This window comes from Tenrec ecaudatus, chromosome 13, assembly GCF_050624435.1.
Source record: "Tenrec ecaudatus isolate mTenEca1 chromosome 13, mTenEca1.hap1, whole genome shotgun sequence".
Classification (NCBI taxonomy): Eukaryota; Metazoa; Chordata; class Mammalia; order Afrosoricida; family Tenrecidae; genus Tenrec; species Tenrec ecaudatus.
The window spans coordinates 68,414,844-68,441,794 of record NC_134542.1 but is presented as its reverse complement, the minus strand read 5'-3'; the positions used below and the strand labels follow the sequence as shown (position 1 = coordinate 68,441,794).

General features: G+C 44.8%; 1 protein-coding gene across 1 annotated transcript in view; it reads left to right on the top strand.

The window, feature by feature from the left end:
* MYO3B (myosin IIIB) overlaps positions 1-26,951 on the top strand; it is a 504,101-nt gene that overhangs the window by 146,728 nt on the left and 330,422 nt on the right. Inside the window, exon 9 of the mRNA XM_075529130.1 lies at positions 7,675-7,740. Within this exon, the coding sequence (XP_075385245.1) occupies positions 7,675-7,740 (66 nt within the window). The remainder of the gene's footprint in view (positions 1-7,674; positions 7,741-26,951) is intronic.

Here is a 26,951-nt window from a genome sequence, read left to right as displayed (position 1 = left end):
CATAAAAAGCAATGATGAGTTTGTCAAACACCTAAGGACATGGACAAAATTACAGAACATTATACTCAGCAAAGGTAATCAATCTCATAAAGGTTAAGTATTCTGTAACACCATTATTACAAAGGGGAAAAAATGTTTTCACACTAAAGGACAGGACTTTAAGGAACACAGTAAGGCCAGGGCTGCAGAGAGGTTTAGGGGGAGAGGTAAGGGACAGGAAAGTTAGGAGAGAGGGATAGTGGGGCAACTAATAATATAATGTAATAAAGAATGCAAAATAACCGCATATACAGGGAGTTTCATGAGATACTGTCACTGATTTGATGAGGCGCACTATGCAACCAGGTAGAATGGCTTTTTTGGTATGCATTATATTCCACAAAAGGGAAAAATTAATGTAAATATATATGTAAAAACAAATAAATGCAGTTTTAAAAGCAACAAACAAATAGTTAATATTTAAATTAGAGAGAGCGAGGTCACAGGGTTACAAACCCTCTAGGTTCCTTCCCCGTCACATCTAAACCAACGATCTGAGTGAAGGAGGAAAGATCACACTGAAACGGACTTGGATTCTTTTCTGACAAACAAGTTGGTTTCAAACAAACAAAAAAGAGGTGAGTTAGGGAGAAAGGCAACTTTGACTGAGGGTAGCGCATGGTACTGAGGGAAGACACATAGACATACAGTGACCTGCTCAAGTCTGCTGACGTGTACCCACGATGATCAGCATGGCAGCTCTGTTCCTATAGTGAATACACTCAGAACAGTTCATTGTACTCAGATGCCTTCCTTTTATGAGTAAATAAACAATACATTTTTAAACATGTTCGTAGGTGTTTTATGAGTAAGTAAACAATGCATTTTTATGAGTAAATAAACAATACATTTTTAAACATGTTCGTAGGTGTTTATTTAACTGTATATTAACCCACTCACTGCCTCTGATTTGATTCCAACTAATGTTATTGTTAGGTACTGTTTAATTAGGTCTAACTCATAGAGACCAGTGTACAATAGAATGAAAGAAACATCACCTGATCCTGTGCTATCTTCACAATTGTTATGTTTGAGCCCACCACATAGGGTTTCTGAAATTGTAAATCTTATGGGAACAGAAAGCCTCATATTTCTCCAATGGAACTGCTAATGGATTTGAACTGCTAACCTTGTGGTTAGTAGTCCAATGTCTAACCCACAGTACGACCAGTGCTTTCTCAACTGTATATTAGCACTTATTAATTATTATGATTAACTAGGTGTTTAAATCGTTCTATCCATATTGCCCTCCTCCTCCTTCTCTCATTGCTAGCTGGTTTGTATCACCTCTGTTCAGGTCCTGTATCAAAATTCACAACTTCTGAAAAAGCTTTTCTTAATTAACTCAGCCTCATTCAGAAATCTTTTACTCAGCGTTTTCTCAGCAGGTGTGTTTTAAGGTTTGAGGACTTCATTTGGTTTTCTGTCATTTTATGATATATGTTCTTTTAATTCATTTTCCAAAGTAATGGGCTCTTCATGAGACAAAACACAGAAAAGTATGAGATGCATGGTGCTGAAGACAAAGATAACCTAGGTTTAAAGCCAGAATCTTGTTTTCTAACTGAATACTTTTGAGCAAATTTCTTGTTTTAAGTGGCTTTTCCCCCTCTGGTCTACCGGAAGAATAATTGTGATGTTATAATTTTTTGTGATGTTCATGTGACTTAGTATATGGGAAGTACTTGGTGTGGAGCTCTGCTGGCAGGAGTGCTCAATATGGTTGTACTCCATATGGATAAACCAAACTCTCTGCCATCAAGTTGATTTCAACTCATAGTGACTGTACAGGACAGAGTAGAACTGCCCCTGGAGGCTTCTGAGAGAAGAGATGGGTGGTTTTGAACTGCTGAACTCGTTTGTAGTTAGCAGTCCAACATGTAATCCACTATGCCACCGAGGCTCCTGTCTCCATAGAGACGCTTATTTCTGTTCTTCTCCTGCTCTATCCCATCCACCGTGCATGTGTATTACAATCACCGTAACATCAGATTACGTCTATAAGGAGGTTGAACTCTTGACTTCGTCTGCTCATTGTTGTCACATCTGTTCAGAGAGCAGGAGACATTGGGCTTAAAAAGTTTAGGGGTGAACCTTGCATTATCAAACCAAACTCAAGGTATCTCCCAAAAGGACTTCTTTATTTTTCAAATGCTCTTGTTGTGAATAATTTATCAGAATTGCTCACATCCAAAAGAAACTGTTCCATATTTGTCTAGGTTAAGCTATTTTGGAGACAGTATTAGTTTCTTTGGGCTGCCATAGAAGAGTACCACCAAGTGGGTGGATTAAAACAATGCACATTTAAGGAATCAGTTCTGGAAGCCAGAAGTTCAAATCTAGCAGGGCCGTGTGCTCTCTGACAGCGCTCAGGGAAGATCATCCTTTGCCTCTTCCTCCCTTCTGTGGTTCCTGGCAATTCATGGTGTTCCTTGGTTGTAGAGTCATCACTTCAATCTCTACCTCCATACAGCCATCTTCCCTCTGTATCTCTTTTCCATCTATCAGGCTATCAGTCATGTTATATTAAGGGCCCTCTCTACTCCACTAACACCCTACCTGTTAACTGAGAGCATCTTCACATTTCCCACACCAGGTCATGTTTACAGGTACGGAAGGTTAGAATTTCAACATACATTTTAAGATGATACAAATCAATTCATAAAAGAGACCAGGTTAGATTTTGTCTTGGTATCACAGTTGTTATGAGTTGTCCTGCTAACCACAAGATCAGCAGTTTGAAACCACCAGCCAGGTCCATGGTAGAAAGCTGGGGCTTTCTACTCCCATAATGAGTTACAATCTTGGAAACCCCTGTCTTATAGGGGCCCTATTAGTCGGCATGGACTCTGGCAATTATCATGTCTAGATTTACTTTTAACATAGGTATGGTGGAGTGCATTCATTCAGGTAGCCTCTCCATCAGCAACATTTACTGAGTACTCATATGCGGAGGAAACCCTGCTGGTGACGTGGTTAAAGTACTTGGCTACTAACAGAAAGTTGATGGTTTGAACCCATGACCTGTTCTGTAGGACACAGATGTGACAATCTGCTTCCGTAAAAATGTACAGCCTTGGGGCATCTGCGGGGCCAGTTCTACTCTGTCTTACAGGGTCACTAAGAGTTGGAATTGACTTGGTGGCATTGGGTTGGACTTTTGGTTTTGATGTGTTGGGAACTATTGCTGCATGTCGGATGTTGTTTGAACCTCCTGGAGTTCAGCTAAGGGGGTTAGCTGAACTTGTGCCAAACAATGATAATACAATCTGACCATTCTGCATGGAGAGATAGACAAGGCACAGGGGGACTTATAGGGAAATAAAAGCAGCATCTAGATCTGCTGGAGAAGAGAAAAGTGTCACAGAAAAATGACATTCGAGTCAGACTTGAAGCATGGACAGTCTTCCAGCTAGACAGATGGGAGAACTCTCTACCCCAAGGGTATAGTATGTACAAAGGCCCTGGAGCATGGAAGGACAAGACCTATTTAGGGAGCTATAAGTAAATGAGTGATTCAATATCAACCGAGCATCGGGAAGTGATTTGAGATGAGATTGGGCAGACAGCAGGCCAAGATATTTATATGGTGTGTGAAAGGGTTGACATTTTTCACATGCTGGCAGTGTGGAGCCTCTGAAGAAGTTTGAGCAAGGAAATAACAAGGTTAGATCTCTGTGTTATAAAGAACTTCTAGCTTCCAAGTGTAAGAGGAAGTCAAGGACAATGAGGCTCTAAGAGGGCGGGGGAAAGAGGCTAGAGGACTAGTTGGAGTATTAGAACAAGGGCGATGAGAAAGGGGCCTAGCAAGTAGAGTTGATAATACGTAGGGAACCCTTGTGGCATAGGGGGTTATGTGTTCGATTGCTAACCACAAGGTCAGCAGTTCAAAACCACCAGCTGAGGGAGAAAAATAAGGCTATTTACTCCCATAAAGAGTGAGAGTCTTAGAACCCCCGAGGGGCAGTTCTCCTTTGTCCTACAGGGTTGCCATGGGTCAAAATCGACTCAATGTCCATGAGTTTGCATGGGTCAAAATTGACTCAATGTCTGTGAGTTTGCATGGGTCAAAATTGACTCAATGTCTGTGAGTTTGGTTTGGAGGGGTTTATCACTGTCATTAAAAATTGTTATAAGCTTAAAACAACACAAATTTGCTAATTTTACAGTCCTATAGGTCAAAAATCTGACACAAGTCCCACTGAGCTAAAATCAAGGTCTTAGCAGGCTGTATCACTTCTGAAAGGAGCCCGGGTGGTTGTGTGTGGAACCAGCAGCTGCTCCGTGGGAGAAAGACTGAGCTTCATATTCCCATAAGGAGTCACAGTCTCGGAGCCCCTGCCCTATCGGGTTGCTGTGAGTTGGACTGACTGGATGGCAGTGGGTTTGAGGTATGAGTATAGCGAGGACTCAGGGAATGGGTGCAAAGAGAAGAACTGGGCTAAGATCAGAGCCTGGGATTCCATCGCAGCAGAGGAAGACGCACTTAGAGAAGAAACGGAAGGCTAAGCTACATGGTCTCTGCTCCTTGAGGCATTTCTCCTCCTTTGTCCTGGCTGACCTGTTCATTCGGTTTCTGCTCCTAGAACGTCAGCCTGCACATTGCTCAGCGAGGGCTCTTCATTCTGTTCCTTCGTCGTGCCTCTTTCTACTTCAACTTTCACTACTAAACAGCCTCATTCTCTTAGTAGTTTTCAAAGTAAAACAGAACCAGATAACACCAGTAAAAACCTCTAAAGAATGCTCCTTAGAAGCAAGGGTGGTGAGACTTGGTCTCAGATACTTTGGACGTGTTATCAGGAAAGATCAGCCTCTGGAAAGGGACATCATGTTTAGTAAAGGAGAGAGGCAGTGAAAAAGAGGAAGGTCCTCTACAAAATGGATTCACACAGGCTTTTCAACAATGGGAAAGCAGTTCATGCTTGGGGGCTTGGTAGAGGGGCTTCCACATTGTTCATCCCCCTATCCCCTCACCCACAGCCAAATCCTATAGCTCAGTTTCAAAATTACTCATGTTTTTGAACCTACCAGACATTTTTTATATTTCTGAAACTTGGGACATGTTGCAGAATTTGAAGTGGTGTTCCTCTCCTCTGTCTTGAAAACTCCAACCCGACTCAATTTTCAGGGGTCAGTTCAATTTCATCTTCTCTTTCAATCTTCTGGGACTCCCCAGATTGGGTGAGTTGCCCCTTAATTATGTTCCCATATATCTTTGTGCTTATCCTATTGTTTCACTCACCAAATTGTATTTTAATCATATGATGGAATGGGACTCTGAATATTTTCTGACAGCTTCATAACTAAGTGGCTTAAAGGAGTAGGAAGTGTGTTGTGTCGCTCTCTCCTGTTAAGGAACTCTAGAGGAGAAAATGGCAGCTTCACAGTGTTATCAGGAATCTAGTCTCTCATCTGTTTTGTCACACTCAGCTCATAGCTTTCCTTTCAAGTTACCTAATATCCTACCTGGCTGTTCCGGGGCCAGCCATCACATTCGAATTCCTGGAAGCAGGAGGCGGGAGGTGAAAAATGGCGTGTCTTCTCTCTTTTAAGGAGAATTTCTACAAATCCCATATAGGAATTTTACCCACATGTAGCCGAACGTCGTGCTGCCATGGCGGCACAGAGCCAACCTTAAACTGGACCAGGAGAAGGGAGAGGGCTGGGAGCACTGGGAGGCCACTTGCAACCACATTCTCGATTCATTTCTGACCATCCTGGGGTCTCCCTTCTCTTTACCTAGTCAAGTGCACTTATCCATGGCTTTAGGAAGCAATGACAATGCAAGTGAAATCAAAGAGCACATCTACCGCATGTACTCGTGAATAAGCCCAGTTTTTAGCACATTTTTAATGCAGTTTTTGTGGTAAATTAGGTGCCACGGCTGATATGTGGGTCAGTTTATACTCAAGTATATACAGTAATTGGTTTAAAATATACAGTCATAATTCACGTATACAGAAGTATATGCACTGAGCCCTTATTTTGATTTATGGCTAAATATCATCATGTCCATTAAAGGTGATGTGGTCATTTCTGCTTTAAAATGGAATCGTTTGAGAATAAGTATTCAATCAAATCCAAGGCTCTTCCCTTCCCTTTCGCCTGCCTTTTCTCTAGGAGGTGGGCTGGTGACCTCAGGTTCTTTCTGTTGTTCTCAAGTTCTCTTGGATGTCTGATAGTCACATCTGGAAACCTCCTAGAGCCTGGGCACTATTTTGATTATTGTTCGGTAAGAATTGACACCAGACGAACTCCAAGGGGTTGGAGGTTGAAGATGTCTCAAAAGTCCAGCTCTTCTAAAATGCGATCTGCTCCACCCTACCCCCCTTCCTCCTTTGAGGACGCATATTCCCTCACGCTCCTGGGCTCTGTGATTCCCAACATTGACCCCCAGAAACCTGTGGAACTTGGAGGCAATGCGTCACGTGGTGGTAGGTACCATTCCGACCACAATCTGAGGATCAGGCAGAGGTGAGCCAAATGCAGGGTCCAGAGCCAGAAGCCAACTATGTCCAAAAGTCACGGCAGGTCTTCTTACTTCTACCAATGCCCAGTCAAGAACCAGAAATCAGGTTTTCCAGACAAGGTGATGTGTGGAGAGCTGTATGATGGCACTGTGGTCCAGCCAAGGACAACCAAGGGCGGGACCTGGTGTGCATCCAGTCCTAAACTCTGAACTTCGAACTCAGAGCTGGGGGTTCTAGTTGATTCTGACCCATAGTGACCCTATTGGATGAAGTAGAACTGCCCTTGTGAACTTCTGAGACTGTAATTCCTTATGGGAGTAGAACGCCTCCTCTTATCCTCCTTCGGAGGAGCGGGTGGTGATTTGGAACTCTGGCCATCTGGCTAGCAACCCAAAGTAGGACCGCGCTGTCACCAGGGACCAGTACTCAGTCCTAACATGGGGTGTTAAAGATGCCCTTAGGGAAACAAAGACGTGGCTCCTTCACACTCTCCACCAAGGTGAGGTCTCCACCCCACCCCACTCCTGTCTATCAGCCTAGTGGAGAATGCCCTGCCCCCCAAATGGGACCATAGCCACAGGCCTATCAAGTCCAGAACCCTAATAGATCACATAAGGAACCATGGCTAGAAGGGCCATGTTAATTTATCATAACTCAATGGTTACAATTGTTTCCTTCTCTTTGGGACCTATCACAGAAGTTGACATAGAAAACAGTTAAAATTGTGACTGATGCGTCTACTTAAAATAGCCTATGTAATTCATTCAAATGGTACTATAATGATCTGAAAATCCTCTAAAATTAAAAGTCTGTTTCTCTCAAGCCCCCAGCATTCTGTTTATGGCTTTCTGATGACACTGGCAATATTCAGCGCTCTGTTACGGTGCCTTGCCCTTCCTCAGACTCCCAATTTGTGAATGGTGTTCCTGATGCGGTCCTGGCAGAAAGCCTGGAGCATAGGAGGCCTCCAGCCAATGAAAATGAATGGCTGAATGAAGAGGGCCTGGCATTTTAGTTTGCCTCCAATGAATGACTCTTGCTGCGAGGACAGAGGAAGGATGGCTTTGATATCAATAAAGACAAGTTGATATCTTCACCTTTAACTGAACCCTTTCCATCCCCCGAGGCCCCCACCAACTATATTAAAAATGTGTTTGTTTTTCAGGAATCCTCCACCCACTTTACTTCATCCAGAAAACTGGTGTGAGGAATTCAACCACTTTATTTCACAGTGAGTATTTCGTCCACTGAAAATTGCTTATCCAGCAAGGCCTGGAACGGTGATTGAAGAAATCCAAACTGTGGAATTTACTTGGCACGTGAAGCCGTGATGCCTGCTAGCATGCTATGACATAAGATTCGTTGCAGTGAGTGGTGGAAGCTGCCTCTGCGGGGTCTGAAAAATGACTCCATTTGTTCTTTTGGCTATCATCAGTTCTCTTGCTGATATGGGTCGCATTTATCTGAGAATGTACTCGGTCTTGGGGCAAATACCTCCATTTTTCTTGTGTGAGCAAAGGGAAGAAAGGAGATTGGCATCCAGATAGCTGATGCCCACACTGGGAACCGAGAAGAAACAGGACATTGGTTTCACAGGTTGAGGGTGGTGAGTCACTTTAAGATCAATGGCATGGGAGCAGACTTCCGTTCCCAAGGTGATTGAAGGGACAAAATATGGTCTCAGGCTTGGGAAACCAAAGTATGAAGCCCCAGCTAGGGCTCAAGCAAGAAGGACCAGGTGAAACCCCAGCTGATGTCTACCTGGTGAAAGGGATGCTGTTAGAAATTAGGCCAAGTCACAAGCAGAGCCAACAGCAACACCTGTGTGGCTCATCATCCTGGGACTGCACACGTTTGGGCCTGGTCAGAAGCACACACTTGTCCCAAATCTGGGGATGATGCTCAGTCTCTAACTCCACACTGAGGGGCTGGAGAACTGAGAGAACAGAAAATCGAGACTATACTCTCCAAACGATGCCCAGAGGAAGGAGCTTGGAAGAAGCGCTCCCAAGTCTGGTCTATCAAACAAGGTGTGTTCCAAGGTCTTAGGGGGAGGGAAGCAGAGATAAACAAGGAGGGAGGGGTCAGCACACATGTCTCTACTTCGTGCATAAGCTGTAGACTCGGCTTTCCCAAAGAACTGGGACCAGGAGGCACATCGGGTTTCTTAGTCATCTTCCTTAATCAACCCCAAGACACACCAGCACTCTCTCATGCGCAGCTCTGAATCCCAAAGAGCTCTGAGAGTGGAAGTTGTTTTCAGTTAGGTTGGTGTTTTAACCTTGAGTCATTTAGCAGCTAAGCTAACCTTACATGAACTCATTAGGTGGCAACACAGGATCTGAACGGAAGGGAGGCTATTTATAGTCATCATTGCTCTCACTTTGCGTGAATATTCATGTATTTTGCTGCAGATATATTATTGTGCTTGATTAGAGTGTGCTGCCCCAGATCCTGCTGAAGACGTTGCATAATATACAGTAAATGCACCCGTTTGCTTTTCTGAAAATTGCTAGTCCAAATTCCCAAAGATATTTGCTGCCAGGAGGGGTTTGCCTGAAGAACTGTGAGCTGGTTTTTTCACTTTCATTTCAAAGTCCTTCAATGTCTGCTTGTTCAATCCCTCCTTGGTTTGTGTCATCCTCCTCAGGAGGGAGATGAGCAAGGGATTCACAGAACTTGGTCGAGAACGACCAAGTTAGAATATGACTGTGAAGTTCAAGGTCAAGGACATTCCCTTGTCCCTCTAGCCTCACCCTACTAGTTCTGTGATGACTGCAGAATTCACTGTGAAAAGTCACAAGTCAAGAGTGGTGGCAGCGGGTGATATTGAGAGGAACAGATCGTCGCAGGAGAGGTGATGTCCTCAGATGGGCAAAGGAAGGGCTCATCCTGAAGTTTAGGAGCGAAAGGAGGAGAGCTAAAGACAGCATGGTGTCTGAAGCACCTTTCAGACCACCAGGAACGAATCAGGGGGTGCTGTGCTCCCAGTGATTTTGCTGGCAGAGGCTGCATCCAAAGATTTTTGCTTTCCATTCCATTGCTGCACACAGATGCCCTTGACTGGCCCTTCTCTAAGCTGGTGGCCTAGAAAAGTTAATTAGATATTCACGAGTATGCCTTTCCACACCAAGCTCTCCTAGTGCCTCCCAATTGTGACCTAACGCACAAAAGTGTGCCTTGTGTTGACTTTCAAGGGTGTTTGTGCCCTGATGCCAAGCGCAGCTCTGCTTAGCCGGAGTGGAGGATAAAGGACCACAATCGGCGGGCACAGTAGGACTTTCAGGACGGCCGTTCTAAACCATGTTATAGAAATGTCACTCTACCTTCTATTCTTCCTTATAGCACATGCGATCATAGACCAATTGAAATACTTTCCTCCTGACACTGAGAATTTCATATGCACTAACCTTGAGTTCCTTCAGGTTCAGGAAGCCTTTGTTACTAGGAGGAGGCTCAGTGCCAAGCCTCTCCACCCAAGAATTCTCCTTCTCAGAAACATAGCTCTTGAGGTAGGGGCTTGATGATCCTACTTTACATTTTTATATAGAAATCTGCCCACCATTTCCCAATGGTTCCCGTTTGGTTTTGTAGAGGATCCACTTGCATAGGCTGTTATTATTCAGCCTAGTAAATGCAATTCGACTTTATTATTTCATTGTATTTATTCAAATATCTAATTAAATATAAACACGGACACTCACTGGGTTAGAAAGGTCTGTTCAAAGAGAGATGCTTGCCTTGCTTGTCTACCTGCCCTGTTCATTTTGGGGGGAAGGGAAAGGAGGGTAGAGGGTTAAAACCTTCAGGTTACAAACTTTCCCTTCAGGAGGGCCTGGGGTGGGGACAGGAGCCTGGCGGTGTAGTGGGTTGTGCATTGGCCTGCTAACCACAAGGTCAAGAGTTCCAAAGTACTAGCTTCTCCAAGGAAGAAAGATGAAGTTTTCCATTCCTATCAAGGTATGTCAGAATTGATTTGATGGCAGTAAGTTTGGGTAAGGGCCATGATTATTGGGTAGTTTAAGAAAAAGTTTTACCTGGAATGATTCAGATAATTGCCTCAATACCTTGTGTGGACCAAGCCACCACATACTGTAAGAAAGTAAGCTGAGGGGAAAAAAATGAGGAGCTGATACCACAGGCTCAAGTAGAAAGCAAATGTTTTGAGCATGATGATGGCAAATAATGTACAAATGTGCCTGACACAATGGATGGATGTATGGATTGTGATAAGAGTTGTATGAGCCCCCCAATAAAATGATTTAGAAAAAAAGACCAAATCACATGGTCATCAAGTTGATTCAGACTCATAGTGACCCTATAGAGTTCCCAAGAGTGTAAATCTTCATAGGAGCAGACAGCCTCATCTTTCTCCCAAGGAGCGACTGATGGATTCGGACCACTGACCTTAGAGTGAGCGGTCCAATGCCTCGCCCCCAGCATCGCTCAGGGCTTCTCCATTTCTAGGCAAGAAATGCAAGTTCTCAGAAGGAGGTCGAGCAGGAATGAACCATTCAAAGTTCTGGAATCGACTTTGCAGCAGCCTGATGATTACAGTTATGTAGATAGAGGACAGAGCATGTGTGTGTGTGTGTGTGTGCGTGCGCGTGCGCGTGCACTTGCATACGAGAGAGAGAGAGAGAGAGAGAGAGAGAGAGAGAGAGAGAGAGAGAGAGAGAGAGAGAGAGAGAGAGTTGGGGGGTGGCAGGTGGGATGGAGGGAAAATGGGGAAAGGAAACACAATTCTGGGGTTCAGCTTACTGGGACTCATTTTTGTTTCTAGCTTCCGTAATTTGAAGAAGGCAGGAGAGATTGGGGTGGGTGGGGCGGAGGAGTGGGGGTCCAGTGGTAGAATCCATATCTTCCATTCAGGAGACCCAGGTTCAATTCCTGCCAATACGGCTCCTGCACAGCCACCATTTAGCCAGCAGCGGAAGCTTGTGTGCTGCTATGGTGCCGCTCCGGTTTCAACAGCCCTCCAGCTAAGAGGACTTGGAAGAAAGGCCTGGAGATCTATTCCAAAAACCAGCCAGCGACAATCCCATGGATCATAACAATCGAATCCCTCCAGATCACGGAATGGCATGGAGCCTCGTAGGAATTTGTTCCATTGTGCCTGGGTCATGGTGAATTAGGAGCCAACGTACTGGCAGCTAACAACAGGAGAGACTTTGAGACCTGCAATCCTATTTTTAAACCTGTATCCAAATTACCAAGTGCTGCATGATGACATAACATCATGAGAGAAATGATAGAAATGGACAGCTTTAACAAACAGAAAGTTATTCTCTCGCAGTAGAGGAGGCTAGAAGCCCAGATTCGGGGTGCCAGTTTCAGGGCAAGGCATTCTTTCTTTATTGGCTGGGGGAAAGGCATTTGCTTCCTTTCAGCACCAGTGGCCTAGCGTTCTCAGAGATCTTGACATCCACGTCCCCCTGGGCCTAGGAGTTCTCAGCACAGGGACCACGAATCCAAAGCACGTGCTCTACTCCGAGCTCCTCCTTCCTGTTGGCTTCTTTCTCCTTTTATCTCCCCGAAGGTATAGAGGCCCTGGAAGCATAGTGCTAACTCACAGTACTGCTAACCATAAGATCAGCAGTTCAAAACCTGCAGCCCCCCGAGGGAGAAAGACAGTGCTTTCTGCTCCTGGGCAGAGTCAGTGTTGGGAACCCCCTGCTTACCCGTTTACCCTGTCCTACTGGGTCTCTATGAGATGGCACCAAGCCAATGATGGTGAGTTTGTTTTATTCCCTTTTTGTTTTTTAAGATAAGATGAAAGGCTATATAGGCACAGCCCAAACAAATTCTCCTTACATGGATCAGGGCTGTGACTTGATTTTTGTATAGGGTTGCAAAGTGTCAGCATCAACTTGATGGCAGGGAATGAGTGAGTGACTTGATTTATTGTATTTCATCCGACCCTGGTCCCTGAACAACTAATTGGCTGATCATATCAGATCACATCATGGGGGCTGATAACATATTTACCAGATTACGTCATGACCTCATTTGGAAACCACTGACAATCATGGCCCAGCCAGGTTGACAACATATCTGAGGCGGCCAGCCCTGATTCAATCCACGACAACCCATTTTGGTTTTAAAAAAGGCAAGCATCAATCTCTGGTTCTAAAGCTTCAGTTGTTAGTGATAATTGACTCATTTATACGTGTTAGTTATGCATTTGTCAAAGCATGACTCCTGACAGCTTAGTTATGATAAATTAAAAGTGTTGCTCACAGAAATTCTGTACATGCTAGGATCCTGGTTTATACACACACACACACACACACACACACACACGTTTTCGGCACCTCTAATGTGACCTTTGGATTGGATTTCATTATCAGCCCTTTCCTCTTGGACCAGGCTATTAGCATAACAAGTGTATCTGGTTCAGGTACTGCCAGATGCTCTCTTTGTTAAGCTCCACTCAGAATTAGCCTTTTGATAAGATACCAACAATTCCCCTCTGTCAACAGCACCTTGACACTCATGGGGGTCATCTTTTCCCCCCCTCATTCAGTTCAAAATAGTTTCATGTTTTGGAACTAAACTACAACATATTTTACCAGCTAGGTTTCTCTATTGGCTTCTAAATTTGTTGAGGTTTTCATTAGAAAATAGATTTAGGATGTCATCATCATCAGTGGTTTTTGAGAGGATTCAAAAACAACAACAACCCTATTCACGGCCATCGCGTCCAGGCTGATTCCGGGCCCCTGCAGGCCAGGCTAGAGCTGCCGCTGTGAGTTGCTGGGACTGTAGCTCTGTAGGAGAAGGAAGCCCTGCCTTCCTCTCTTGGAGGGGCTGCTGGTTTCCAATCGCTGACATTGAGACTTGCAGCCACTCTGTGACCATTCTACCACCAGGCCCCTAATACGACCATAGCAGTGGATTCCTTTAGTCCAGGACAAATCCAGGGACATTTCCTCACTGCCCCTCTGGGGCACCGGGCACTTCCTGGGGCGGCTGCTTTGAGGAGCTACGCATGCAGGTGTGCCTCTGCCCAGAGGCAGCGGGCACTGGGGCTGAGTCCTGTCCTTCATTCCTGAAGCCCTGAGCCAAATTAGCTCTCCCTCCAAACACCGTTCCAAGGGCTACACGCATTTGTACTGAGCGCTGACGTACAGAACTGCCGAATCCATTAGGCAATGGCATGTTTTCCTACTTGATCGGACCTGGGATGTGTGCTTTCTTCCTTGCGTGGAGGTTTATAAAGCGAGCCATTTGAGGGGGTGATTGTTTTCTTAACACTGATTGTATTTCTCTCTCAAGGCAACGATTCTCAGCTCTTTATCTTTCTTCATTTTGTGTTTCAAGGCTGCTTAATTCCACCTGGTTTCCCCATGGCAGTGAGTACCGCATTGGCAATCAGAAATATCTCCGCTTGGTGATTGATTAAGTTCTACAGACGTTCTTGGCCCTTCAGTCTTCCTGGCTTCTCAGGAGTCCATGCTAGGGGTTAATTCTTCGGGGAGTAGAAGCATACAATAACCTTTATTTACATTACTTCACAAATTGGCAACTTTAATTAAAATGAGCAGCGGTATCTCCAGTGACAGACTCTCCCTAGATTTATTTAGCCAATGATTAGCTATTATGGCTTCTTGAATTAATTAGTGTATCTTGAGCTACAGGGAATTAATGGATTAAAAAAAAAACATGGAAAAGCTTTTAAAAAGGTCTCGTTTTAACCAGCCCCCTAAGCTCCCTTCTCCCCTCTTATCACGTATTGATTGACATACTAGGAAATGCAGCCCAATTCCCGTCTCATTTTGCAGAAACCCAGGTTGCTGCCTCCTCCCTGCGTGAGAAGAACAAACAAACTCGTGCATTTCAAGGTGATAGCTCCCACAAGAGTCTAATTTGGATGACCTAACACATCATCTGGGGGAGAAAGAAAAGGCTTTCTATTCCCATACAGTGACTGTCTCAGAAATCCACAGGGGCAGTTCTGACCTCCCGGGTCACTATGAGTCAGAATCAACTCCTTGCAGCGCTTTGGGTTGAGTTTAGAACACCTCATCGAAGGCCCCTGAGGGGATGGCCTGGTCAGGTAAGTGGTATTGCCAAGAGCAGAGTTGGAGGTTCAGACCCCCCTCCTTGGGGGCGGGGTGGCTAGGAGTTGGAATCTGCTTGATCACAATGTGTTTCTCTTTGGTTTTGGAATAAGCTCCACCCGTCAAATCGGATTTCCTCATAATGACAGGCCAGGAGTGACCCAGTCTGCCTTGAAACATGGTGGCATTTGTGCCCATGCCCCTGGGGTGTGTTGGATTCCTAGGCCCTGTGACCCTGGGAAAGGAATGAGGGTTGTAGCTGTCTCCCAGATAGGAAGAAGGCATGACAACGTGCGTAATCCGGGCTCTAGTGAGCAGTCTGTCTATTTTCTCAGCAGATGCTGGTTTTAGATCTTGAGAGAAACCAGCTCTGGAGAATAGACTTTACAGAAGTGCTTGCGCACACTGTACTAGCTGACTTCCAGGGTTCTGCTGTGGCTTGTTAAAGTGGTATGCTAATCAATTTCTGCATTCTAGTCCCCCCCCCCCACCATCCCCTTATTCTTTCTTTCTTTGGGTCAACCTTGGTTTTCATCATGAAAATCTAATAGTGCTTGCAGTTGAAATCAAGAGAGCTGCTGGGGAGCGCTGGGTACCTGCATGCACACGCCCTCAGAGGGCACTGCCCCCGTGTCCACCCACAGCTCGTGTCCTTCTGCACCTCCACTAGCGTGTTGCCTGGCCCATCAGTAAGGTGAAGCAGGTGTGGAAAGCGGGCTCCATTGCCTTTGAATTCAGCTGTGCAACCTTGGGAAAGATGCTTGCCATCTCAGAACCTAGGTGAAACCAATAAAACCCAACTCCCTGCCATCGAGCCCATTCCAACCTATGCTGGCCCTACAGGACAGGGTAGAGCGGCCTCCCCTGGGGGTTTCTGAGACGGTGACTCCCCACGGGAGTAGAAAGCCACCTCTTTCTCCCGCGGAGCAGATGGTGGGTGTGGACAGCAGTCCTTGTGGTTAGTAGCCCGACTAGCAACCCACTCCCGACCCAGAGCTCCTTTTCACGGCAAGTAGAAGTTGTGGTTATTTGATTACCTTTGTGCATTGCACTTTTGACATGTCTGTGCTATTAAACATGTTGCCTCCCACCTCCTTTTATAATAATAATTATTATTATTATTGGCCAAACTGCCTAGACTGTAGAGTGCTCAGTAGTTTGGTCAACTACTAGTCAGTTGCTGTTCTAAAGTAGTTAGCTATGATTGGATCAGTTGGTTGTAAGTTCATACTTCGGGTGGGTCTTATAAGCTGAAGGCATTAAGAGCAAAAGGGGGGGGATGTTTCTTAGGGTTATTCTGCCCAAGGACTATAAGTAGACATTTTGCCAGAACACCCGGGCCAATGGATTTTGGAGCCTTGCTCCACGATCCTGTGACCAGATCATTAAAAGCAATCTTTCTCCTTATCCGTGTGTTTTTGTTTGTACTGATTCGGTTTCTCTAGAAAATTACTGTCATTGAACTTCAGCTCACTGACTTCTGCAGTTGAGACCCTTGGAGGCACACTCCCATTTCCTCATCAGCCATCCGCTCTGTCCCCTCGGGCTGGACCTCAGAGAGTCGGTTGGGCAGGATGGAAAAGGAAGGCAGCAGCAGGCCCGAGTGAAAGCACAAGGATGTGCCTGGAATTGGCTCTGAAAGCAGCCTTATCTCCCCGCGGGCCCAGGAGGCTTCCTTCTGCAGACTGAGAGCCTGTGTCTGCCATCAGTCAGACACACTGCAGAGAGGGAGCAGTGGGAAGGGCCATGGAGGCTGGGCCCTGGGAGACAGAACCCTCAGTTGGCAACAAACTCGGTGGGAGAGGAGAGAGGTGCTACTGAGATGTGAAGCCAGTGTTTGCAGCAGGGCGAGGGAGCTTTTCAGAGACTCCGTGTGGAGAGGCCAAGAGCACAAGGTCTGAAGTCAAATTGTATTCTTGGACCTCAAACAAGTTACTAAAACTTCTTGAACCTTAATTTCTTTATCAGGAAATTGAGCATCATAATTATAATGTGATAACACTGGCTTCACCAACATAGGCTTTTATTAAAATAAGTCAGAGGACAGGCGATGAACAGTCTCAGGGAAGCGCTGTGCAGGTGGATCAACCTGGCAGCCACCAGGCTTCTGCCATCATATTTCTTCATGAGGGTGAGTCAAAAAGTATTGCTACTAGGGTTCCATTGAGAACATACATAACTTCATTTGAAACTAAATGTGTTTGAACATGACTCTGTGATCAGTGGGTGGCTACGGGCAAGTTCTTTCAGTGTGTTAGGTCGGACTGACTAGAGAAACAAATCCAGCGACACACATCTGTATATAAGAAAGAGCTTAATATCAAGCTGCAATCATAGATCAAGACGGCATCCCAGTTCAGTCCAACTTGAGTCCATAAATCCGATACTAATCCATAAGTCCCTCTTCACCCAGCCATGTGCAATGATGCAGAATGCAGGAAGATCACAGGCCTGTAGGTGCAAAGCCATATGGATCCAAAGTTGGTGGAAACGTAGTAGGGCACCAGCAGCTCTCAGGGTCAGTAGCAGAATCCTAGCAAGCAGGAAGGCAAGGGGGTAGTACAAGAGAGAGGAAGGCTCCCGCTTTCCCCCAGTTATAAGAAGGCCACACCCCCAAGGAGGCATCATCAGGCTGTGTGACATGATTGACAGGTTGGGATCTACCCCTACACTTTCATCCATCTTCAAGTTGACGTAAAGTCATCTAGCTAGCACACGCAGTAATACACGCTTCTTAGTTGCATTACAGTGCCTTCCAAAAAAGTATACTTTTTGTGCCAGAGAATAAAATGATTTTGGTGTGAAGGCTAATATCATATGGTTAAGAAAACTGAAGTGGACATCTTCCCCGATCATTGAAGCTTGGAAATCAGGTTATTAGCATGCTGCTCCACATAAAACAGCAGCTTTTAGACAGATGAAGCGTTTTAAGGATGGTTGGGAAGGCCTCAGAGATGAGTCAAGAGAGGGAAGACTGAACTTTGATGAGCAAACAACTGTGACCGAAGTCCAGAAGTGGGTGGAAGAAGACCAGAGAAGCGCCATTGGAGCACTAGCTACTGAGGCTGGGCTTCCCCGTGGTGTGGGCATTTTCTGTTTTTAAGGGGACATCATGTCATCCGCAGGCTCTGGGTTCGATGGATGTCAAAAGTGTTGTGGAGATTGGCTAGCACAAAAAGACCTGATTTTCCCATCAGTCTTTTAAGCAACTAATGAAGATAATTTCATGGAATGATTTGAAACCAGGGGCGAGTCTTGGATTTACCAATATGATCCAGAGAGCAAGGTCCAGTCCAAATATTGGCTTGCCAGGCACTCTGTTGGGCCAGTTCAATTTCAAGGTCAGCTCATAAAGTCTTGATGACTGGTTTTTTTGTTTGTTTTGTTTGGGGGGACGGTTCAAAGGGAGACTCTTGATAGACCTTTTGACAAACCCAGGATGATGACAAGCTGAAGATGTTTTAAAGAAATTAAAAGTTGCCTTGCTGAGAAAAAAGGCCAGGAAAGTTGTGCGAAAGAAGTGTTTGTCCCATGACATCCATGGGCTTTCGCATCCTTTGAGCTGCAGCAAGCGCTGTCCTAGCAGCATTTTGCTAGGAGCTCTTACCTCATCCACTCTGCAGCCCAGATGTTGCCTCTGCAGATGTATTTTTGTCACCCAAATGCCAAGAATGTCTCGAAGGACTATTACTCAAGTCTCTCAAGGGTGCCCAAGAAGTGCAGAATTCTTCGAGAAAGGACGAGAGAGATGGAAGCCCTGCTTTCAGCAGCATGCAGGCTTAGACGGAGGCCCTGGAGACCTGCCTCCCACTGGATGTTTGTGTTTAGTAGAGGTGTCCATGTTTAGGAGCAAGGCTTTGAACTTGTTTTCACACTGTGTGTGTGGTTTCCATTTCCAAGGGCACCCCATAGGCCCAAATGGCTGCTGGATCTGCAACATTTACATGTTTGTTTGTTTTTCAGGAAAGAAAGGGGAAAGAAGAGAAGGGAAAAAAATAAGAACAGCAAAGAGGATGACTTGTGAACAGCTTCACACAGCGTTTCATTAAAGCACAACTTAATTATATGGTCATGCTATCTTCAAGGGAAGCTAAGCTAGGAACTGTAGTCTTCTAACAGGGCAGTGATGGATCTGTATCACAACCCAGGCAAGGACAGTTAACCCTTTGCATTACAGGGTGGGTGCAAGGAGTAAGAGGCGTGCAGAATCAGAGCTCAACACATGCAAGTGATAGTGAGGACACTCTCGGTCCCTTGGAGTGTGCTTGAGTCGGAGTGTGCCCCGTCGGGTTTGAAATGGTTGATCGTGGGGATTCGATCATCAAACTTTCCTTCTGAGCTGCCTCTGGCTCGTCTTGACCTTTCAGTCAGGAGTGTGGGTCATGATTGGCCTAAGTAGAGTCTGATCTGTAGCCAGGAGAAGGAAGAGACAAGGTGGGGATGGAGGAGCTGTGGCCTGGCACCTTCTCTGGGTCATTGTCTCCCAAGATCCAAGATGTTGTCCCAGCTCAGTGCTAGGCTCCCAGGTTCCTGCCTGCTCTGTGTCCAGGTCCTGGCTCTGCTGTAATTTCCTGGGGGCTTCCACTGTGGACTTTCCACAGGTTTGCTGCAGAAGGAAATCTGAATGTAAATGGAGACAGGTGTCACTGGTACTCATTAATTCTGCCACTGATGACTTCTGTCTGGGACAAAAATAACACCAATGAGGGGAGAGCTGCTTGTTTTTGTTTTGAATGGATTCAAAATTTAGAACAGACATTTTAAATGTAATAAGTTATTATCAGTTCTCTGGGTTTTTCCATCCACTTGAGGGTATGCCGGTAGCTTCCACTGACTTCCCAACATGGGTAGTTGTGAGTTAGGACAAAGTTTTGATCTTTAAATTGGTTCGGATGGAAATGGAATAGCTTTTCTGTCTCCTTCGGTTTTTATTGTTATTGCTTTTTTCTTATCAGTATATATTTTTTAAACAATTTATTAGGGGCTCATACAACTCTTATCACAATCCATACATATACATACATCAATTGTATAAAGCACATCTGTACATTCTTTGCCCTAATCATTTTCTTTTTTTCCCTCTTCTTTTCTTTTTTTACATTTTATTAGGAGTATCTTTATAAATCAGATCTTACTTGTATTGGGAGTTCGCATGAGAATAATAACAATAACGAATTACACACTACATCACAGTATATAGTACTGACTGCTCTTGTCCATTGCAATTCACAGCGACCCTGAGGACAGAGTAGAACTGTCCTGCTGGGTTTGAGGCTGCAAATCTCTATGGGAGCAGAGAGCTTCACCTTGCTCCCTTGAGTGCTTTTGGGGTTCGAACTTAGCAGGCCAATGGCGTGTGGACACAGAGGAAGTGAAAGGGAGAGGGAAAGTATGAGAGGGCTTGAAAAAGTTTGTGGGGGAAATTCTGTTTTCTTTCATTCCAATTTTCCACCGAACTTTTGAAGCACCCTTATTAAAACATTGCTCTTAAAAATGAACTTGCCAAGTGAAATTTCCTGTGAAGAGATGTAAGACTAGGAAAGACAACAAAGCGATCACACATTCATTGGAAATGAAGTTAATTTCTTAGGACAGTCCAAAGAGGCAAAATACACACGAGTGTTAACTGTAAGAAGGACAATTACTTAAATAAGGAATCAGTTTAAAATGATGTCGAGCGCATGGTAGAATGGTCAAGGAAGTATTCAGGGAGTGGTCCGGGCCTGCACTGGTGCTTGGGCTCGGAAACAGAACATTGCTGAAATGTTTATAGTCCAGGAAATATGTTAAACCGCTCAAACCATGGGGAAATTACATCTAGCATCTGAACTAGAACAATGGGCTCCTCTCTTGTGCATTGAGTGGGTACGAACTGGACTACAGTGACAATGAACATCACTGAACAACGCATTTCTCACCAAACTTGCCAGACCAGAGATTGGGGATGTGCTGGTAATGTTGAGCAATCAAGTGGGTGTAGAGTAACGTCTAATTGGCAGTGTTTGCTGACTTCTACGGTGTCAATAACCACGGCCAATTTCACACTACCAACGTGACAGCGGCCAGTTCACAGAATTCCAAAAACTGCAATAACATCTTGGCTCCAGTACATCGCTGCTTATTTGTTTGGGATAGGTAAGGCTCTCTGCCGTGGTTTTCACAGAAGGAGAGGCTTCCTGTAAGGAATTAAAAGATAATGGAATTTCCCCCCACAAACTTTTTGAACTAGGACATATAGTTTATAAAAAACAAAATTTTTCAAAAAGTTTAAAATAGATTCTCTGCATTTCACTCTTCTAAGAGACCATCAGAGAATTTATTGAGAAAACAGGGGTTGGTGGCATTCTGTTATTACAGCATTTATCATACAGTTATGAGAGCCTAGTAATTTATGGTCGTTGCTGGCAAAGCCAGATCAATACAGAGATAAATTTATATCATTCACATGATAATTGACCACTGTGTCACACGTTCAATCATTCATCTTATTATCTGATATAACTAGCAGGGTGGCTAATATGTATGTGATTTACTAATGCACACTCGTGTGAAACCCATGAACTAACCCATTACCTGTCCTTGACAACATATTATACAGCTGTCTAAATCTCGGACTAGGCTTCTCACAGAGACACCCAAACAACCTTTCTGAAAGCAAGGCATCTCCTGTTGAATCAGAACAGAAATGCCCAAGTTAGCATCACCCCTTTCCTTCCTATTTCTTTCCCATCTACCACCACTCCCTCTGCACCCCCTTCCCCACCTCCCAGAGCATAGGTAACAGGTTCTAGAGTGGGCATGGGCTGGCACACGGTCCAGGGCGAGCCTTGCACATCACTAGTGAGTTTATTTTGTGACCCGGTCACCCACATTACCTACCTGATGAAGTTCCAGAGGCTCAAAGCTCAGGAGGACTGATTGCAGTATATTTGCATTTGGGAAGCAGTATGCTCCCTGGGGGAGAGAGGATGGGGAGAATGAGGGAAAAAACAGAAAGTTTGCCTTTAGGAAGCTCTGCATAGAGTTGGTTCTCCATCAGTGGAAACAGGAGCTATTTTCTTCTTTATCCTGTTCAGCCCCCTGCAGTGGTGGTGCTTTGTTTTGCTAAGGGTTAATCCGATGGCCCTTTATTCCTCAAATTAAAGGCTTGACTGCCCCAGCATTCTTTTCATAAAGGATTAGGGTCTTTGATGTCATGGATGGAGTTGTTCTGCTCCATCATGCTAATGCAGGAGCAAGAAGGAGTCCCCTGGCTCTCCTTGGCAATTGATGCCTTTACTCAATCCCTGGTCTAAATAATAATATTTTATTTTAAGACAATTTGGTGCATGAACTAGGCACCCCACTCCCCCACTGGGTTGGGGTGTGGGTGTTAGTGCTCTTTCCTGATTCGGGAAGAGCATAGGAACAGCACTTCCTGGCTTCTTTGGGTGACTGCTTCCCTTGGAGAACCTCTCTCCCCAAAGCACCAGAAGCAAGCATTAGAAATCTTGTGGTTCACTGCTCTTAGCTCAGATGGTGGGAAGAAGGGGGTGAGGGGCAGAGGGTGACAGGCATGGGGGTGACTTTGTCCTCAGGCCCAGGAATCAAGGCACCCAGCGGCTGTGGAAAAAGTCATTAGACACTTAAACTGTTTATTGTCTGAAGATCTGACTTAGTTTCTCTTACTCAATTTGATGCTTATACCATAGATAATACGTGCATATGTTTATACTGTGGATAATATCCACATATGTTTGCACCGTGCATAATATTCCCATATTTGGCAATCAGAGAAATGTGAAGTAGATTTAGATGTCTACCAAAAGACACACCTAATGGCAAAACATTATACTAAGTAGTGCCAGTGAGATGATTGTAATTATCTTTCCCCTTAATTGCATCTCCCTCCTGTCTTCCACCCCCATCTCATCCTCACCTCTAATATGTATGATGGTGCTACATATCATCTGGCATTATTTGATTTTTTAAAAAATATTTTATTAGGGACTCATACAACTCTTATCACAATCTATACATATACATACATCAATTGTATAAAGCACATCCATACATTCCCTGCCCCAATCATTTTCAAAGCATTTGCTCTCCATTTAAGCCCTTTGCACCAAGTCCTCTTTTTCCCCTCCCTCCCCACTTCCCCCTCCCTCATGAGCCCTTGATAATTTATAAATTATTATTTTGTCATATCTTGCCCCGTCCGGCGTCTCCCTTCACCCCCTTTTCTGTTGTCCATCCCCCAGGGAGGAGGTCACATGTAGATCCCTTGTAATCAGTTCCCTCTTTCCAACCCATTCACCCTTCACTCTCCCAGTATCGCCCCTCACACCCCTGGTCCTGAAGGTATCATCAGCTCTGGATTCCCTGTGCCTCCAGCTCCTATCTGCACCAATGTACATCCACTGCTCTATCCAGACTTGCAAGGTAGAATTCGGATCATGGTAGTTGGGGGGGAGGAAGCATTTAGGAAATGGAGGAAAGCTGTATTCTTCATCGTGCTGCAACACACCCTGATGGAATCATCTCCTCCCCTAGACACATTATTTGATTTAAGATGCAAATTTGACTCTTCTATTGTTTCTCCATCCACTTGTGTGATCCTTTAACCTCTCCTTCCCCCTCTCCCCTTTCTAGTCCCACCACTGAGATTCAATTGCTCTCTCCTTTGAACTGCATTTGATTCCCAGGTTAAAATGTTATAGCAAGCTTGGTTCCCTCCTTTGCAATGAGCCACACAGGGTAGTTTGGCACCCGTTTCACTTGATTGATGCCTTCCGATGATGGATAGCAGTGTTCTGGGCGCTGCATTTTATATATTAGGAATTAGAGGGCCTGACCCTATAAAACTCACCAAATTGCTGGTGAATTGAATCCTGGATTGAGATCAGAGAGTTCTGTGCCTCCTTGCATTGACCACCCAGAGAGAATTGTTTTACTAGATGGTTCTTTGATGTAAGGCATCAGTTGGGATTGAAGAATGTAAGAAACAGCCTTATGAAACTCATGGTCATGTTTATTGGAAGGTGATGGTATTCATTACATCACATCAAATTATTTCTATGAAGACCTAGTCTCATTATTAATCATAATCATCATATCAATTGTTTAAGTTGATCTGTTTTTATATCATATTATGGATTTTAAGAAAAATAGAAACACTCCATTTTTCTTTGCCGTTGGCCGTTAGAATGCTAGTCAAGTTTGTGAGCATCCCAAATGAAGTCATTTGCTTGGTTTTCTAATTCCTACTTTGTCCTCATAACTTCCCCTTTGCTTCATTTTTCTTTTCTTTTTAATTATTTCTATCTTGCCTACTGCATATACCTTTATTATTTGGACATATTGTTATAAATTGACATTTTTTTCTGGAACAAGGTGAGGTATTTAAAACCAATTGCATCTCTTGCTGGTGGGAATGTAAAATGATGCACATGCATTGAAAAACAGTTTGGTCTTTCCTCCAAGGGTTAAACGTAGAGTTCTCATATAGTTCAGCAATTCCACTCATATAGAGAACAATGAAAACACATCTCTACATTAAATTGTATGTGAAAATTCCTAATAATAAAAAGTAGAAGCAATCAAAATGTGAAATGTCCATCAATTGATCTATCGATAGACAAATGTCATGTATTCATAACCAAACCCACTGACATGGAGTCGATTCTGACTAACAGGGACTTGTTATAGAATTTCTAAGGCTTTCAACCTTTATTAAGGACATAGCCTCAACTTTCTCCTGCAGAGATACTGGTGGGTTTGAGCCACTGACTGTGGTAAGCAGTCCAATGCCTGGCCCACAGAGTCCGTATAAAATGATATAGAATCTGGCAACAAATGAATGATGGATTAATACATGCTAAAACATGGAGAAAAACTTGAACATGTCAAGGATTTTGTCTTTCTTGGATCCACAATCAATGCTCATGGAAGAAGCAGTCAAGAAATGAGCTCACAAGATGCATTGCGTTGGGTAAATGTGCTGCACACGATCTCTGTACATTTTTGACCATCAAGGATCTTACTCTGAGGACTACAGTGCACCTAACGAAGCCCTGGTACTTCAGTCAGCTCATGGTCATTCAAACGTTGGACGGACGCAAAATCGGGAAGACCCAAGAAGAATCGGAGGAGCCCTGGGGGCCTAGTGGCTACCCACCCAGCTGCTCTGCCGGAGAAAGATGAAGCTTTCTACTCCCATAGTTCACAGTGCTAGAAGCTCACAGGGGCAGCTCTACCCCGTCCTGTGGGGTTGCAATGAGTCAGCATCGACTCAATGGCAGGAGTTTTGGGAGAGTGAAAAAGAAGCAGTGCGTTTGAATGATGGTGCTTGTGAAAACTCTTGCAAGGGACTGTGGGCTGCCAAGAAACCAAACAAACCAGTCTTGGAAGAGCTGCAGCCAGAGTGCTCCTTAGCAGCAAGGGCGGCAGACTTATTCTCATGGACTTTGGGCATATTATCAGGGAAGACCAGCCTGGAAGTGACATGATGATTGGCCGAGTAGAGGGGCAGCAAAAAAAGAAAGCCCTGCGTGGGATGGATTGACCCAGTGGCCGTAACAGTGGGCTCAGACAGAAGAACGTATGTGAGGAGGGCTCAGGTCCGGGCAGTGGTTTGTTCTATTGGAGTCAGGGTCCCCAGCAGTCGGAACTGACTGGATGTCACCCAGCAGAAACAACAGCATGAGTACACTCTGAAAGCATTATGCCCGGGGGAAGAAGCCAGCTACCCAGAACTCCCATACTCGATGAACGTCCAGAGCAGACACGTGCACAGAGAGAGAATGTAGAGTGTTAGCCCAGGAGCCCTGGTGGTTTTGTGGTTATGTGTTGGGCTTCAGCGTGGAAGGCAGCAGTTCTAAACCATCGGCCGCTCTGCGGGAGGAAGAGGGGACTTTTTGCTCCTGTAAAGAGTTGCGTCTCAGAAAACCACAGCGGCACTTCTACTCTGTCGGACGGCGTTGCTGAGTCAGAATGGACTCGCTGGCAGAGTTTGATACGGATCGGTAGGGTTGGAGGAGAATGGGAGTGACCGCTAAGGGGTCTGGATGGACTTCTTTCTGGAGGGATGAAAACGTGCACAATTCTCTGACTACTGAACAGGATGCGCTGTACACTTTAATTGGACAGATTAATTGTATAGCGAACTATGTTTCAAGAAAATTTATAAAAGATACATTGCAGCAATTAATTATAACATTTATAGAACCATTCTTGCTAGTTTTATTATACTTCTAATTTTTCACTCGATGGCCAGGCATGGCGATGATAGTGAAACCTCTCCATTGTTAGCGGAATCTACAGACTTCGGGGAGAGATTGAGCATTCCCAGAGAGAGAGATGCTGTTCTCCATAATATGCGTGATCTCCCTTCAGTGCTGTCTCCGTCAGTGCATCCAAGCCACGAGGTGATAGCTCTGCTTGTGTGGAGCAAATTCCAGCCCTGTTTGCATAGACTTCGCCAGTTCTGCTTCCACCCCTCCTTGCCTTTGGATACCCTATCTCCTCTGCTCTGGTCTTCTAGTTCTGCCTGGCAATGCAAATAAACGTGCAGGGATGGTCAGACAAGTTTGCGGATAACTAAGAGATGGGGCATGACTACACACCAGGAAAGAGAGCAGGTAGGGGGGTAGGTTTTAGAGGCAGGTGGAGCGGGCTGAGTTGAAAGAGAACTAGAAGGAGGTAGTTGAATAGTCTTGTCTTCAGAAAGCAGATTACTACAGATAGAAACCAAACCCACTGCTTTTGGGTTGATGCCAGCTCACAGTCCCTGTAGCTAGCGTTTCCAGGACTGTGACTCGTTACTAAAGCAGAAGCCTCATCGTTCTTCCCCGGAGAAGCTGGTGGTTTGGAAACGCTGATCAGTGCAGCCCGATGCAAAACCGCGGTGCCACTCAACTTCCTATCCTTTGTTGTCTGCTCATTTATTACTCGTTCTGTTTTTTATTGTTTTCTGCTGTCTTTTGGATTGAGGTTGCTCTGTTTTATTTTGTTGTGTTTTTAAAATATGATTTTCTTTAAATGAAATACAGGATAAGTAAATCTACAGAGACAGTGACTAGGTTAATAATTCCTTAGGGCAGCGGTTCTCAACCTGTGGGTCTCGGCCCCTTTGGGGGTCGAATGGCCCTTTCGCAGGGGTCGCCCGATTCTTAACAGAAGCAAAATGACAGTTATAAAGTAGCAATGAAAATAATTTTATGGTTGGGGGTCACCACCACATGAGGAACTGTATGAAAGGGTCGTGGCATTAGGAAGGTTGAGATCCACTGCCTTCGGGCCATGACAGAGGAGGGTGTGAGAAAATGGGAAGCTAATGATGATGGCCATGTACAAGAGTGAAGAAAATGATCTAAAATTGATTGAACACCCTTTTAAA